General features: G+C 43.5%; 1 protein-coding gene across 20 annotated transcripts in view; it reads left to right on the top strand.

Annotated features, from left to right (window-relative positions):
• LOC147874482 (tubulin alpha-1 chain-like) overlaps nucleotides 1–16,438 on the top strand; it is an 86,227-nt gene extending 69,789 nt beyond the window's left edge. For 13 of the 20 annotated variants that reach the window (XM_087345210.1, XM_087345204.1, XM_087345209.1 and 10 more), the window contains 4 exons: nucleotides 6,102–8,881; nucleotides 13,705–13,820; nucleotides 14,467–14,689; nucleotides 14,822–16,438. In XM_087345210.1, coding sequence (XP_087201336.1) covers nucleotides 13,818–13,820; nucleotides 14,467–14,689; nucleotides 14,822–15,948 — 1,353 coding nt within the window. In that variant the 5' untranslated portion in view covers nucleotides 6,102–8,881; nucleotides 13,705–13,817 and the 3' untranslated portion in view covers nucleotides 15,949–16,438. Of the gene's footprint in view, nucleotides 1–6,101; nucleotides 8,882–13,111; nucleotides 13,248–13,704; nucleotides 13,821–14,466; nucleotides 14,690–14,821 lie in introns of those variants that run through there. The other 7 variants (XM_087345217.1, XM_087345213.1, XM_087345216.1 and 4 more) reach the window with 5 other exon arrangements.
• The last annotated feature ends 329 nt before the right edge of the window (nucleotides 16,439–16,767 follow it).

Here is a 16,767-nt window from a genome sequence, read left to right as displayed (position 1 = left end):
GTCTTGGAGTTCAAGAAGAACACTCAACATCTTTTGTCATGCCATCTGACATCACTCAACTTCCCGATTTTCAAAGGCCCAGCACATCGGGAAACACGAATTCCCGCAAAGATTCTGTTTACTTGGTGACCTCAAGTTTTACCGCCAACTACTCTCAGTAAGAACGCACGACAGAAAACCGAGTAATCAAGTTTATTATAATATATTTATTTATTTATTATTTATGTTTTGCTCATATGAATTAATTCTGAAACTAAATATTAATTGCTTGTTAAATGACTGAAGCTTCTGAACACCTACACGGAATTACGTGTAATTGAATGTCGCAGCTGCAGGTCTAGATGTCTGACTGTTCAGATTATTTTGTGTGGTGAAAGAAATGGTGAGATTATTTATTTATGCTAAAATAACTTCAGTTAATTTATGAGAACGTGATTAATCTTTTAGGGGGTAAGTACATTTATTTATTTACCTTAGCCAAAATAATTGCCTTTTGTGAATGAATACAGTTGCTGCTTTTGCTTATGTTGACTTTATAGTTTATTACGAAACACTTATATATCTCGGAGGATGTTTTAAATGAATTGCGTCTTGTAATGTACCTTGATCAGAAATGTGTATGTCAAGATACAGACTCTTATTTCTTTATAAAGATAAAATACGTCCAGTAGGACATCAGGTTACGTAGAGTGAGGAGGGAAGTTTGATAGACAGAGCATTCGTAATTTGTGGCGAAGCAGATGCTGTTAATATGAGTTGACGCGTTTGATAGCCCGACGAGCATGAATATACGAGGGTCGCTCATTAAGTAATGCCCCACATTTTTTTTCTCAGCCAATAATGAAGATAGAAAAGTGTACTTTTACATGCTTGAGATTTGATGTTTCCCGCGTTCGTGTACGGAGTTTCAAATGATTCCAACCGATAGCGGAGCTGTAGTGAACTGTTAAAATGGCGTCTGTGAACGACTCTCGTTACAAGCAACGAGCTGTAATTGAATTCCTTGTTGCTGAAAAAGAAACGGTGGTGAACATTCATAAACGTTTGTGTGCTGTGTTTGGAAGCTGTGCAGTCGATAGGAGCACCGTTGGTCGCTGGGCTAAGAGAGTTAAAGCTTCAGGAAGTGAAGAAACCGAGCTCCGTGATCTGCCGCGCTCTGGGCGTCCTGCCACAGCCACCACTCCAGACATGTTGAACCGCGCGGATGCCATTATTCGTGAGGATCGGCGCATCACAACTCGACAATTGGCCCAACAGCTTTCAGTCAGCAATGGAAGTGTGATTGCAATTATCCAGGCTCTCGCATATTCGAAGGTGTGCGCAAGATGGGTTCCACGAAGTCTCACAGCAGACCACAGGATTCAAAGGAAAACGATTTCTTCTGAATTGTTGGAGCGTTTTGATGCTGAGGGAGAGGTCTTTCTGTCCCGGATCATTACAGGTGACGAAACCTGGATACACCACTTTGAGCCAGAGACAAAACGGCAGTCAATGGAGTGGCATCATCCTCAATCACCGAGAAAGAAGAAATTCAAGTCAACTCCCTCCGCCGGAAAAGTCATGATGACTGTCTTTTGGGACAGTGATGGGGTCATTCTTGTGGATGTAATGCCAAGAGGTGCGAGACGCGTACATCGGGACCCTGAAACCCTCAAGAAGCGTTTCCGACGAGTTCGGCCTCACAAGCATCCAGCAGAAATTTTGTTCCTGCATGACAATGCACGCCCTCACACAAGTCCGAGAACCCGGGAAGAAATCACCAAATTGGGTTGGACGGTGCTGCCCCATCCACCCTCCGACTTCCATCTCTTTGGGCCACTTAAAGATGCTATCCGCGGAACAAGATTTGAAGATGACGAGAGCGTGATTCAAGCAGTGAGGACATGGCTACGTGCACAGGACAAGAGCTGGTACCGGCAAGGCATGCATGCACTTGTTCCACGCTGGCGTAAAACCGTACAAGTTGATGGGGACTATGTGAAAAAATAGTATGTGTAAAGGAAACATTGATTTATATTGTCACTAAATTTGAGCCATCTTGAATAAATATGTTCTGAGGAAAAAAATGTGGGGCATTACTTAATGAGCGACCCTCGTATTTTCAGAGAAACTTTGCAATGCAAGAGGTCGCAGAATTGTTCTTTTCGCGCGACGGTCCGTGGTGTGGGACATATAAACATGTTTCAGCTGACAAAACACTACGTACGGGCGTGCATTGTGGAGTGTGAGTTTGTCAATTACGAATTGACTTGTTTATTTACATACTTCTGTGACATTCGAGGCTGGAGAAATGTTCAAATGATGGATGCGATTGTACGATTCTCAAAACCTAAGTAGGTTTACCAGCCTGTTGTAAAAATACGACGTCTGCTGCATGCTTGTAAGCGGGTCATTGCCAGTAGCCTGTTTCAGTCACGTTAAGCAAGCGGACCGGGATTTTTGTAGGGATCGGAGCATTATTATTGCTCAAGTCCGATATATATGATATTGGGTAACGATATCATATTAAGTAACACACCACGAAGATGTATTTGAGAGGGAGGCCGCGTGTTGACTTCTAAAATAGGTGGAGGTGAGTTATTTTAACCGGTCCGTGACACCCACTGGAAAAGAGCTGAAGTCTATCTGAATTGAGTCGAAAAAGGCATGTCCCAGGAATAGAATCCCGATCTTCAGTATCTATACTGAAGTATCCAACACCCCCCGATTATATATATTTTATACTTTCCAGTGTGGCTCAGAGTTTAATATGGTCTACATTGTCTATTTTAATGTAATAAAACAATCAAGTTTAAATTGCTACTTGGGACTCATTCCACTGAGAAATATCTTGATTTTTTAAATTTGTAGTTTTGTTGAACTTCGGTCAATGAGAAACAAAGTTTTTAGGAATTTGAAACATTACATTGGTGACACGTCAGAAAATCTTTTTTGCGTTCATAGTTGTTGCTATAAAGGTCTAATTTCATTAATTTTTATGTACGGGCAAATCTTTAAAAGCTTACATAGTATGCGCGTGTTCTTTTAGCTCGGACAAAATAAAATTAGTTCATAATATTTTCACTTTTACATGCATAAGCCAATGCTGTCCCTCTGTTTGTGTGTTCGATTTGATGTACTGGTATCTAAGTTGGTAGAGACAAAAACGAACAGCTCGATATTTTTGCTTGAAGATCGCTGCATCTACTTGGATTAAGACGCCACTACCGTCTTTCCAAATTTGCACAGTGATTAAGCTGAATATAATATGAATCCACCGGCTACATCATTTTTATTTAGTGTTCTGTCTGACGACAGGTCCATATGAACAGGATCCTTCCATCCTTTTCTCGGACTGAGACCTGTTCATATAAGTTCTTGGCAGATGATCCAGAAGTGGTTTGCCATTGCCTTGATGGCAATCACCCACAAGATTATACAATGTTACAACCCAGAAGATCACAATCAACATCTTCAAGACAATGAAAACCTCAAGTCTCACATATGATACATCTTTGTCACATTATGGTCAAAATTCCATTTGGATGATGAATATTAGTAAGAACATGCAATACCAATTTTAATCAAGATTCATTTATCCAAATGATGTGCACAGGTTAGGTTGGGTCATTCTGTTTCCATTAGCATTTGCTGTTATTCAAGTGTCACTACTGGTTTCATGAACGTTTATTTAAATATTAGTAGCCTGTGCACATTGAAATGTGGTTACACAAAATTTTGTATTTGTAAAATTATGTTGTATTCCTTTATGCTGGTGATGATAATTTTTTTGGAGGAGAATGCAGTCAGAGAATAGGAAAGAACGGATTACAGATGAGTTACTGATCATGCTGGAGGAAAGACGGAAACTTAAAAACTCCACCAAACCGGAGAATCAGTGGTAGTACAGAATGCTGTTAATAGAGGTGCTAGACGAGCGAAAGAGAACTATCTCAGAGAAATTTGTGGAAAAGTGGAAGAGGACATAAAAAAGAGAAAGATAGAAACAGCATAGAAAACGACGACAAACTTTTTTGGAAGATGCAGGTACCCAGGAAATTCAGTAAGAAGTGAAAATGGTGAAATCCTTTATGGCGAGGAACTTTTAACAAAAAGATGGAAAGAGTACATTGAAGAGTTTTATCAAGGAGAGATAAGTGATGAAACAACTATTGAACTAGAAACTGAAGTAGACAAAGATGAACTTGGCGATCCTATAACGAAAGAAGAATTTGAACAAGCATTGAAATCACTGAAAGACAAGAAAGCACCACGGATTGATGAGATTCTCATCAAGGCGGGAGGAGAGAGACTGAATAAGAGATTGTATGATCTGATCTGTGATATCTATGTACAAAGGAAAGTACCCGCAGATTTTGAGAAAAGCATCATAGTTCCTATCCCAAAGAAAGCTGGTGCAAGTACGTGCGAGTAGTACCGCACACCAAGTCTAGTAACGCCTGCCTCCAAAATTGTTACAACCATTATTCTCGCATGATGGAAAAGAAGATCGAACGTAGACTGACGGAAGACCAGTTTTGATTCTGGAAGGGCAGAGGCAGTTCTAGCTTTGAGATTAATTGTAGAGAAGGACAAGGAAACCTTTATTGATACGTTGAGAAAGCATTCGACAATGTTAAATGGGTGTTTAATGCTCATATTCAGAATGCCCTTGATAAAGTCAGAGATGAAATCACTGTAGGAGTGAAGATACAAGGAGAGACGATTGCAATATTGGCAGAGAGTGAACAAGACCCCACAAATATTCTGAATAAGATGGAAGAGATTATGGGGAAGGAGTACAATATAAATATAAACAGAAGAAAAACTAAAGTTATGGCTTGCAACAAGGATGGAGACGCGCATGCACGAATATCTGTAAACAACCAGATGATAGAGGACATATTTGGGGAGTAAGATCACTAAGGATGCTCGAAGCAAGAGAGAGGTAGGCTGCAGAATCAACCAGGCAAAAAATCATTCAATATGAAGAAAAGGCTATTGACCTCGGATAATGTCAGTATTGAGACTAGGAAGAGGTTATTAAAAACGTATGTCTGGAGTATTGAGTTGTATGGGAGTGAAAGTTGGATGATGGGGGCTGAAGTAAAGAAAAGATTGGTCTCCTTTAAGATGTGGTGTTATAGAAAAATACTGTAAATAAGATGAGTGGATAAAGTTACCAATGCTGAAGTATGCAGAAGGATAGGTGCTTTAGCAATGTGAGAAGTTATTCCACTAACATGCACTTAATTATTCTTGTTTCAAAGAAACAAACTGTCCCCACCTTCGAAGCTCAATCGTGACTTAAGAAACGTATAATCTATATCTGTTAGACATCGAGGGTCAAGCGTTTGAAGTTGTTTACTTTATAATTGAAGAAAACGTTATAAGGTCTATAAAAATGCACACAGATACTAATCTCATCATGCAGGTAAGGTCTACAATGGCAGTTCAGTCATTAGCTCTCTCTTTTTTATGTGTGTTCAATTCTCTACTCAGTCTGATTAACCTAAGTGAGAGTTTTATCGTTTTCTTAATTCCCTTCAAAACGAAGCTGCGATTGCACTTTAAAACAGACAGACAAATTCATTAACCTTCATCGTTTTGGAATAGGCTGTTCGAACCCGTTTAGTACAGTTCTGCTGACTGGACTCCAGAGTTGATGGTTTGGTAGTATATTAATGAGGTGCATGACATACGTGATCTGCAATGGTAGCATGGAGCGATTTGTCTTCTTAATTCCATTCATTTTGTCCTCTCAATGCTCAGTCTATAAATTGCTGGTGGAGGGGTACAGTGATCAGGCATGGGGTACTCCCTGTATACAAAGAGGACAAGTTGTCCTTGGCTGAACAACAAAAGTGCTCCATATAGCTTTTGCATTGCGTAATACCTATCAATTGCAACAACAAATAAATGATTGAAGTCTTCTCAGGGAATCAGCCATGTCAGGTGGTTGCAAGAAACTGACATTTCTCAAAACATCGGTTTTCTTAGGGCCGTCTGACGCAGCTTATTTTCCGAGAAGACTTCATTGACTTTAGTGGCCATGAAAGTATAGATCCTACAAAAGAATCACTGGTTAATCATAATTTCTGACATCTTTGTTTCATTCACAGCAAATTGTTTATGAGACGAAGAACTTCAGGACAGATCTAAAAATGAAACTGAACGAAATGGGAACACGTACAGAGGAGCAGGAAGAATCTGCAGTAGAGGCCGTGAACGCGAGTTCACCAACCTCTGAAGCGTACGGCAGGTACATGAAGGAGGTGGAAGATATGAAGGCAGATGTGACGAACCTGAAGGAGAAAGTAAAGAATGAGGAACAAATTCTTAAATGCAATTTGACGAGACTGGAAGAAGATTGTGTGGATATTGTAGTAAAGATTCCTTTTGTTGAGGAGGAAGGAGAGAAATTGAAGGACAGTAGAGAAAACGTTCAGCTCATGACAGATCACATATCGAAAGTCAATGAAGAGGCACGTTCGTTCTTTCAAGAATATGATGCCACTTATGAAGACTCGGTACAGAAGTTGAAAGGTCAGCTGTCGGAACATAAGAAACAAAGGGAATCCAAGAAATAAAGTTAGTGTTTATAAAGCACTTAATTTGTAGGAGAGTATTCCACGTTTGGCACAATATTTAATTCTCCTGTGCTATTATAATCCTCTTTGGGCGAAACAAAATACTCGGCTCTTTCTCTGATCGCATTATGTCCTTTTGCTCATTGTTTTCTTTAATTTCCGTGTATTAAGTATCTACCGAGATTGTATTTCAGATTGAAACTTCAGAGACATTGCATGGGTTGGCAAATATCTTACTCTACTGATGTTTTGGATGTGCTTATTGTCTCTGTCATCAGGGAGATAATGGAGGCAGTAAGCACCTTTAGAATGAATTACTTGTATGTGACTACGCGGTGAAATATCCCAGAACGCTGTCATTTTCATATTTGCCACTGTGAGCAACTGAAATTTCTCTTGCCTTTGTGTTCAATATATTACTTATTGATACTGCCTGATCATTTAACGTATAATCTGTACTACTGCAAATTATGGACAAAAACAAATTTTATATTTCATTTTATAGCTCCTGCTCGTCTCGCCATGTGTATTGAAACATTTAGAGGAAAGTATGTCGTTGGGATCTCATCAAAACCTATTGTCCTATCCCTATCTGTTTTATTATAATTTGGTGCGATTACTATAGTAACGCCATCTCAATACTTTCACTGTTCTTTTCGATTCTACTGTTGAGATTTGTTCTAAAATTATAGCAAATGCAATCAAAATATTTTAGAAAAGGAGAGTACAACTAATTTCAGGAAAGTGTCTGGCAGGAATGATACTTGTGTCTGTTTTGCTCACAAGATGTTTTGACTTGGTTATACTTTTCTCGAACAGATGTAATATTTGGAGGTCTAGGACAGGGATGGGGAACCTTTTCATGTTGGAAGGCCGCATTCAAGAAACTTCAATTAGACATACTTAAAAATGTACATTATTTTGTAAAAATCTAACTAGTATGTACTTAATAATTTCAAAAAATGAAAACTATTTGTTAATTTTAAAGTTAACTAATCTTTTAACGACTTTGTTGTGTCTGCTTTTTGTTGGAGAGCATTTGAATGTTTGGTTGCAGCATGGAGGTCCGCAGTTTCAGTTGATCCTCTAGATGGGTATCCGTCATTTGTGACCTTAAGGGCGTCTTGAAAAATGTATTAATAAAAATAAAAGGATTTGTTATGTAAATTTTGGATTCAGTCAAAAGGCCACATGTGGCCTTAAGGCTGCAGGTTACCGACCCCTGGTCTAGGAACTATAACAAATTAAGCATACTCTTCCTCTTTTATGAACAGACAATTTATTGATATAAGAATATAAATTATAATTACCTGAAACTAAGTTCGAATTGCTGGGTGATTATGAATTGTTCAATTGAGAGGTATATGCCGTTTGAAATATCGAATCGAAATGATACAGAGCTGAAATCGGCCATGCCAGAACAGTGTTCATGACAATGAATATCATCACCGCAAATTTTAACTGAAAGAAGAACGGCTGTCTTACTCAGCATTTTTACGAAACAAAATACTTGTAAAACGTCTCCAAATGAAGATAATTTAAAAGCTAACACGACAGCAGTAACAGACCCAAGAAATGATTCTATATTTGTTTATGGAAATGGCTTATGCTTTTGACGTAAATACGTCTGTACGGAAGGATCATTCGGGAAAACAGCGTTAGGAAAATGTGTAATATCCATATTAACAATGTGTAAATATGGACCAACCAACCAACCAAAGAAGCTAACTGAGGGCAGAGGCCTGCGCAAGCGCAAGCATCGTCCCTACCTAGGTGAAACCATTCCTGCGCACAAGACGCATTGCTGGAAATGGTAAACGGTCGTAATATAAGAACGGAAATTTTGCTAACGCTAACGGGGTTTCGTCGTGGCGGGAGCCTCGACCATTCAAACTGGGATTTGTTGCTGCTGATGGGAGGTTATCCTGTCAGGCAAGTTGTCGAAGGAATTTGGTTGGTTGGGTTGTAAATATGGACCGACAATGGTCAGCTTTTATATGAACTCCTGCTTGCATAACAATGCTTTACTCCTTTACCTAAGAAACTAATTGTTTATTCGGCATTGTTGTATTTAATTACTGCCGTCAACAATCAGCTTTCGTTATTGCGGAAAGAGCTTTGGTGTGAATCGGTTGTAGAAGAAGTGCGTCGTGGACTACGTAATTTTGTGCTGTAAAAAACCTTTTAGAATATCGCAATTACTTATCTTATATAAGAATTATTAAGAAATCTGTGATACTCCATTTTAGTTTTGGTTAAATTGATAATTGCGGGTGGACGTCGTGGTCTCTTACAACTGAACAAAGTTTGAGGTAAGGTATTCCTATTTATTATTATTGTTCATCACATTTAATGTTTTCATCTGCATTTGTGAACTCGTGTAAGAGAATTAGTCTTGTCTTCTTTTGACGTAAATACTCGTACGTCTATACGGAAGGGTCATTCGGGAAAACAGCGTTAGGAAAATGTGTAAGATTCATACCAACAATGTGTAAATATGGAAACCAAAACCAACCAAAGAAGCTAACTGAGGGCAGAGGCCTGCGCAAGCGCAAGCATCGTCCCTACCTAGGTGAAACCATTCCTGCGCACAAGACGCATTGCTGGAAATGGTAAACGGTCGTAATATAAGAACGGAAATTTTGCTAACGCTAACGGGGTTTCGTCGTGGCGGGAGCCTCGACCATTCAAACTGGGATTTGTTGCTGCTGATGGGAGGTTATCCTGTCAGGCAAGTTGTCGAAGGAATTTGGTTGGTTGGGTCTCTGGGGTATGAACCCAGAGAGGGAGGGGCCGTTTCGGCTGAAGGCCTCTGCGGCATGGGGGGAAGATCACTTCAGCTGATGGCCTCCATGATCGGGGGGAAGGGTGGCGGGCCGTGCCCCTATTAAGTTATACCCTGGCATTCGCCTTACAACTGAGGAAAGCACGGAAAACCTCAGTCAGGGTAGCCGAGTAGTCTAACCACTCGTTGTGCTGACTTGGCCGTCTTTTGGGGATGGCTTCGGCTGGCCTGCTGAACATCAGTCGCCCTCGGTTGCCCTTGGGTGAACTCTGGCAGCCCTCATTCGGCACGAGTGTCTTCCGAGTTGCCGAACTAAGGGGTTCCCCACACCAGCTAACCTCGAGTCAAACCTCTCAGTTAGTGCTCTGATGTGGTCGGCAAAGAAAGGGACCCCCAGATCCTCATGTATTTGCCTGTTACTAACGTACCAGGGCGCGTTAGTAACAATTCGAAGACACTTGGATTGCAGAACTTGCAGCTTCTGGACGTGGCTGTGGGCAGCTGACCTCCAGATCGGGCATGCGTAATCCATTATGGGACGGATGAGCTGCTTATAGAGTAGTACACCGTTCCTGATTGACAGGCCACTTCTCCTATTGATAAGCGGGCCTAGCACACCTAATCGTTGCGCTGCCTTCTTTCCCACTTGGTTGACGTGCGCCGACCAAGTAAGCCCGGCGTCAAGGGTGACCCCCAGATACTGTGCTGTTTTGACCCATTGGATCGGCTGTCCGAGGAACTGCACTGCTCGGGGCTGTTGGATGTGTCTTCTCGCGGAAATGAAGAGAACCGCGGTGCTCTTCGAGACGTTGATAGCAATCCTCCAGGCCCTGAGCCAGAGCTCAAGTCTACTGAGGTAGGTCTCCAGATACCTGACGAGAAGCGTTGGGCTACGGGACGTGACTACTAGAGCCGTGTCGTCCGCGTATTGTGCTAACTCGACGTGGCGGGACGGTGTGGGTATGTCGTTGACATACAGACTGAAGAGCACAGGGGAGAGAATTCCGCCCTGCACAACTCCAGCCCGCATGGTACGACGTGTGGACATGGCCGACTGGAAGGATGTCTGGAATGTCCGGTCAGCGAGGTAGGAAGAGATGGTTTTTACCAAGTACGACGGGAAGTTGAGGACGGTCAGTTTGTATAGGAGGCCTTGGACCCAGACTGTGTCGAAGGCTTTGGCCACGTCCAGGAAAACCGCGCCAGTTAGCCGCTTCTCATCAAGGTTTCTGTTGACCCTTTCGACGAGGCGAGCCAGCTGTAACGATGTGCTGTGTCTGGGTCGAAACCCAAACTGCTCGTCGCGCAGCAGCCCGCGTTCACTGACCTCGTGTAGGACCCTCGTTAGTAGGATTTTCTCGCAGAGTTTGCCGACCGTGTCGAGAAGACTGATGGGTCTATAGGAAGAAGGTAGCGTGGGGTCCTTCCCCGGCTTCAGTATGGACACCACTCGAGCGTGTTTCCATGCCGAGGGGAAGTGTTGCCTGCGAAGGACCGCGTTGAACACTTTCGTGAGAAAGGTTACCGCGCGTCGTGGGAGATGTTTCAGGACCCTGTTCGGTATACCGTTGGGGCCCGGAGCCTTGCCAAGCTTGAGTCCCTTGATGGCCTGGGCGACCTCCGATGGACTGGTTAATTTTGGTTCATTTACAGGGGCATACTCGTATGCTCGCATCGCCTCGTTAACCATGTCAATTGTAGTCAGGTCCGACGGGTAGTCTACCGGCTGGAACTGGACCTCAAGGCTGTCGGCTAGGGCTTCTGCCTTCTCGGGGTTCGAGAGAGCCAGTCCTCCCATCACTAAGAAGGGGGGCGACGGAGTGGGGACTCGCATCACACGCTTGGTCATTTTCCAAAGCGACTGGTCCTCGCAGTCCAAGGATTCGAGCGTGTCGCTCCACTGTTCGTTCCGCCACTCGTTGAGACGATAGGTCACCGACCTCTGGAGTCGATTGACCTGGGTCTTAAGAGCGGGGTCTCTTGTGACCTGCCATCGCCTCCTCAGCCGGTTCTTCAGGCGTATTTCATCTCGAATACTAGCGGGTAGAAGCGGTCGCCTGTCAATGCGGGGTCGAAGCTTGGGAGCGGACGCTGCTGTGGCTTCCAGGATAGCACTGGTCAGCTCCTCGACGCACTTGTCAATTTCTTCCTCGTCGTTTACCACGGGGTTCCCCGGTAGTCTGCTTTCGAGGCAAGCCTGGAATGCAGCCCAGTCCATTCTCGCGAAGTCCGGGCGATCAGGCAGGTTTTGAAAGGACGATCGGCACGTGGTGTCGACGAGGACGGGCAGGTGATCTGAGCTGAGTGCGGGGCAGACAGTCAGGTGCACCGGTAGGACGAAGTCCTTGATGAGGACAATATCAAGGACGTCAGGTGTGGCGTTGTGTGTGTAGGGAGCCGTGGTTGGAGAATCCGGCCCGTAGATGAAGCAGGAATTTCTGTTGGCGTAATCACGCAGGAGCGAGCCCCTAGTAGAGATAAGGCTAGAATTCCAGTCCGTGTGTTTCGCGTTGAGGTCACCAGCCAAGAGGACCGGGAAACCCCCGCTCAAGCACTCGGTCAGGTCCGACTCTATCCATGGCCGGGTGGGTGCGAGGTATGCCGCCACTAGCTTGACTTTCCTGGTTGCCAGTACCAGGTGAATGGCGGTTGCTTCTAGTTGTTGTAGACCCGATACCGGCACAGGGTAATGATCAATGCCCCTGCGGACAAGGATCGCTGTGCCACCCCCTAGCGTCGGGCGGTCCGTACGGTGGCAAACGTAGTTCGCGAACCTCAAGGCCCGACCCGACGTGAGGTGCGTCTCGTTCAGGAGGCAAACATCGACTCCGTAGTCACCGAGGAACTGCTCCAGCTCCAGCTTCCTGTCGCGGACACCGTCGGCGTTCCAGTAAGCCAGCCGCAAGGCCTTGCTACCGTGTCCTCTAGGCCGTGCAGTCATTGTCGGCCATGAAGAGGAGAACGGTTTTGAGGAGGGCTCGCGGACGAGACCCCCCGGGGGGGAGTGAATGGATCGCGGCGAGGAGACGTCGTGTCAACTCAATGCAGACCCGTGGTGAGAGGGTTTCCAGGATATCTGAGATGTCCTGGAGCGGTGATTGACCCTTGGGTGGGGTGGGGTCAGTCTTTTTGAGAGCAGGTGCTGTGGGATTTGCCACCGGCGCCACAGGACGAGCGGGCTTGGCACGGCCGCCCTTGGGGATAGTCTGCCGCTCAGTCTGTACAATGGCTCCAGTTGGCGTTGGGGCGGGGTTCTTCATAGCCGCAGCCTTGACGACGCGGCCACCACGGACCACGTGGTTCCACCCAGGGCCCAAGTTCTCCTGCTCGAGGGAAGGCTTAGCTAGCGCCGATTTGGGCGCTGGCAGGCGCGTGGAGACGTCGTCCTTTCGGCCGCGATCCCCTTTCGCACGCTGTGCAGCGGCCGTCTTGGCTTCCTTCCACTTACTGCAACCTCTATAGTTCGCAGTGTGGTTGCCTCCGCAGCTGCAGCACTTAAGTTGTTGCTTGGGGGTGGCACACGACCCGGATGGGTGAGCGTCCCCTGTAAATATGGCCGACAATGGTCAGCTTTTATATGAACTCCTGCGTGCGTAACAATGCTTTACCTAAGGAGCTAATTGTTACATCATCTGTTTACTCGTCATTGTTGTGTTTCATTATTGTCAACAATCCGCTTTCGTTATTGCGGAAAGAGCTTTGCTGTGAATCGGTTGTAGAAGAAGTGCGTCGTGGACTAGGTAATTTTGTGCTGTTAAAGACGTTTTAGAATATCGCAATTACTTATCTTATATAAGAATTATTAAGAAATCTGTGATACTCCATTTTAGTTTTGGTTAAATTGATAATTGACGGTGGACGTCGTGGTCTCTTACAACTGAACAAAGTTTGAGGTAAGGGATTCCTATTTATTATTATTGTTCATCACATTTAATGTTTTCATCTGCATTTGTGAACTCGTGTAAGAGAATTAGTCTTGTCTTCTTTTGACGTAAATACTCGTACGTCTATACGGAACGGTCATTAGGCAAACCTGCGTTAGTTACGAAGATGTGTAAGATCCAGCGCCGGGTCACCTTTAAATTTTAATTCCTCAGGAATGGTAAGAGTAAGGGTAATATAATCTATTTGTAAAATGATCAGTAAATTATGACCTTTCAGAATCTGTAATGTATTTTATTGTAATTATAATTGTTTATACATTTATTGTAATTTTAATGAACCAATGTGTACAATTTTCAATGCATCTGGCTCGTTAAGCGCCCGCCTCTCGAAAACTATAAGAGATGGATCGGACATATTGCGTACGAAATGCGAATTACCTCTTGAGATTTCCATATCTGTTTTCAGATTTTACATATCACAATCCGCTTGGTTACGGAGTACGTATTTACGTCAGATTCTCCAGAACCGTGGTTCCACTGTCATTTTTTCTGTTATAAGTCATCAAATTAGCTACTACAATGGTGAGTATTATATTTTGCTCATTTCAGATGTTTTAAGGAAGAAATTTTCGTTGTGTTCTTTGATTACAATGTTTTTCACGAATGGAATGTGCTACCTCTGCTAAATACGTTATTACTTGTGATTAATAAAATGTAAGTTCTAGCATCTAATTAATGCGAAAGTAATATGAATTTTTAATTTTGTGTGATAATTTTGTTATGTAACCTAAATTTAATTAATCTTGCTTCCACGTGGCAGTTGCTGCATGTCAGCAATGCAGGAACTATTGCCACTGAGTTTTAAATTTTTTTGTCAAGGCTTGAGTAAACGATGAAATTTCCTTGTTAGAAAAACTTGAGTCTCGAATTAATTTGTTATGAACTTGGAACTATCAGTGAGGTTCTGTATGAAATGAGTTTACAATGTTGCTAAGAAGAGATTTGTGACCAGTGATGCATGAGTTGTATATATTTGTACATGCATTGATGTGGCATTGTCTGAAGAATCACTGCTTCCATATGTGTGAGTTTTGAACTGTGGCTCTAAAACATTTAAGAAATTCATAAGCTCTTGTAATTTCATGTTTCACTTATTACATTTGAAAGGTCAGGAACTTTCAATGTCTTGTCATGTGACAGGGTAGTCTGAAGTTGTGTTGTGTTTCAGCGTGAGTGTATTTCAATTCATGTTGGGCAAGCTGGCGTGCAGATGGGCAATGCGTGCTGGGAATTGTACTGCCTGGAACATGGTATTCAGTCTGATGGTCAAATGCCATCAGACAAGACTCTTGGAGGTGGTGATGACAGTTTCAAGACATTCTTCAGTGAAACTGGGGCAGGAAAGTATGTACCAAGGGCAATTTATGTGGACCTGGAGCCCACAGTAGTAGGTATGTTTATTTGAAATCTCATAAGTAAAGCAAAGGAGAATCCTGCTTAATTGTATTGGGAAATGCCTGTTGAAATGTAGCAGAGTGTAATGTTGATATATTGAAATTGGACGTTGACTGGTGTGTTCACAGATGAAGTTCGCACTGGCATCTACAGTCAGCTATTTCACCCCGAGCAGCTGATTTCTGGAAAGGAAGACGCTGCTAACAACTATGCCCGAGGTCACTACACCATCGGCAAGGAGATCATTGACCTCGTTCTGGACCGCATCCGGAAGCTGGCCGACCAGTGCACCGGTCTTCAGGGTTTCCTGATCTTCCATTCGTTTGGGGGTGGCACTGGCTCAGGCTTTACGTCTCTGCTTATGGAAAAGCTGTCGGCTGACTACGGAAAGAAGAGCAAGCTGGAATTTGCGATCTACCCCGCCCCTCAGACTTCAACAGCTGTTGTCGAGCCCTATAACTCCATCCTCACCACCCACGCCACGCTTGAACATTCTGACTGTGCTTTCATGGTTGACAATGAAGCCATTTTTGACATTTGCCAACGTAACCTGGACGTTGAGCGTCCCACCTACACCAACCTGAACAGACTGATTGGCCAGATTGTATCCTCGATTACCGCTTCTCTCCGGTTCGATGGCGCTCTGAACGTTGACCTGACTGAATTCCAGACTAACTTGGTGCCCTACCCCCGCATCCACTTCCCTCTGGTTACCTATGTCCCTGTCATCTCAGCTGCGAAGGCATACCATGAGCAGATTTCTGTAGCTGAAATCACAAATGCTTGCTTTGAGCCTGTCAACCAGATGGTGAAATGTGACCCAAGAGATGGAAAGTACATGGCGTGCTGCATGCTGTACAGAGGAGACGTCGTACCCAAGGACGTCAATGCTGCCATAGCGACCATCAAGACGAAGCGCACGGTCCAGTTCGTGGACTGGTGTCCAACTGGCTTCAAAGTTGGCATCAACTACCAGCCACCAACTGTTGTTCCAGGAGGGGACCTGGCAAAGGTACAGCGTGCCGTGTGCATGTTGGCCAACACGACCGCCATTGCCGAGGCCTGGGCTCGCCTGGACTACAAGTTTGACCTCATGCACGCTAAGCGTGCCTTTGTTCACTGGTACGTGGGTGAGGGTATGGAAGAAGGCGAGTTCTCAGAAGCTCGCGAGGATCTCGCAGCCCTGGAGAAGGATTACGAGGAGGTCGGCATGGATACTGTTGAAGGAGAAGAATACAGTGCAGAGGAGTACTAAATGTCAACTCCAGTTTCATTTTGGGATGTCAGTATTGTAAGAATTTTGTGTTTTTCAAATAATGTTGCAACCTATTGATCAGGTGCTTCAGTTCATTTTGAAAGCAATATTTTTTGTGCAATTTCTTTTACCTTCCATCTTTTCTCTACCGGCATTTAAGTTTCTCAAATACTTGTACCAAATGTTTTTTAACTGAAGTTGTGTTAATGTCTCGCAAGTTGGTTGAACTGATGGGTGAGAAATATAATGTATTGGTTGGGATCCCTGAATGAAAGAGGCTGCTGGAAGACCTCAGGGAGATGGGAATCAATGGAGCAAACTGAATGTAGCTGGCTCAGGATGGAGTTAAGCAGGCTTTTGTGAACATGAATCTTTCAGGTCAGTTAAATATGGCTGTAGTTCTTCAACCATGAATGAGAAATTTCTCAAGTACTTGTATTAGACTGTTTTAGACTAATTAATAAAATAATTGTATTGGTTCTCTAATTTATTTAGCTCGAAAATGACTTGTGGGACGTTTTGTGTAGTCTAGTAGTAGTTTGACATTTCAGAAGTGCTTCCTGCTTCCTTTATCATGGCTAAACTAAGCCAAATGTTGAATTACAATTCAGAATTTGAATACTTTAACTTCGTGCTCACCCATGTGTCCGGTCCCTATAAAAGTGTTGGTATTGCGAAAGAGTTATTAAGGTTTGAAGCTCTGTCTAAGGAAAAGGAAAGATTGTGGGAGGGGGTGTTTGAGAATGAGGTTTTAAGAAAACTGTTATTACATTACATTTTTATAAATTTTATTTGAAGTTTCAACATAATACTGCTTAG

This window comes from Zootermopsis nevadensis, unplaced genomic scaffold (assembly GCF_977971745.1).
Source record: "Zootermopsis nevadensis isolate Lab colony 2312 unplaced genomic scaffold, Znev_1.0 Znev_ptg000008l, whole genome shotgun sequence".
Taxonomy (NCBI): Eukaryota; Metazoa; Arthropoda; class Insecta; order Blattodea; family Termopsidae; genus Zootermopsis; species Zootermopsis nevadensis.
This window is presented reverse-complemented; position numbering and strand designations above follow the sequence as displayed.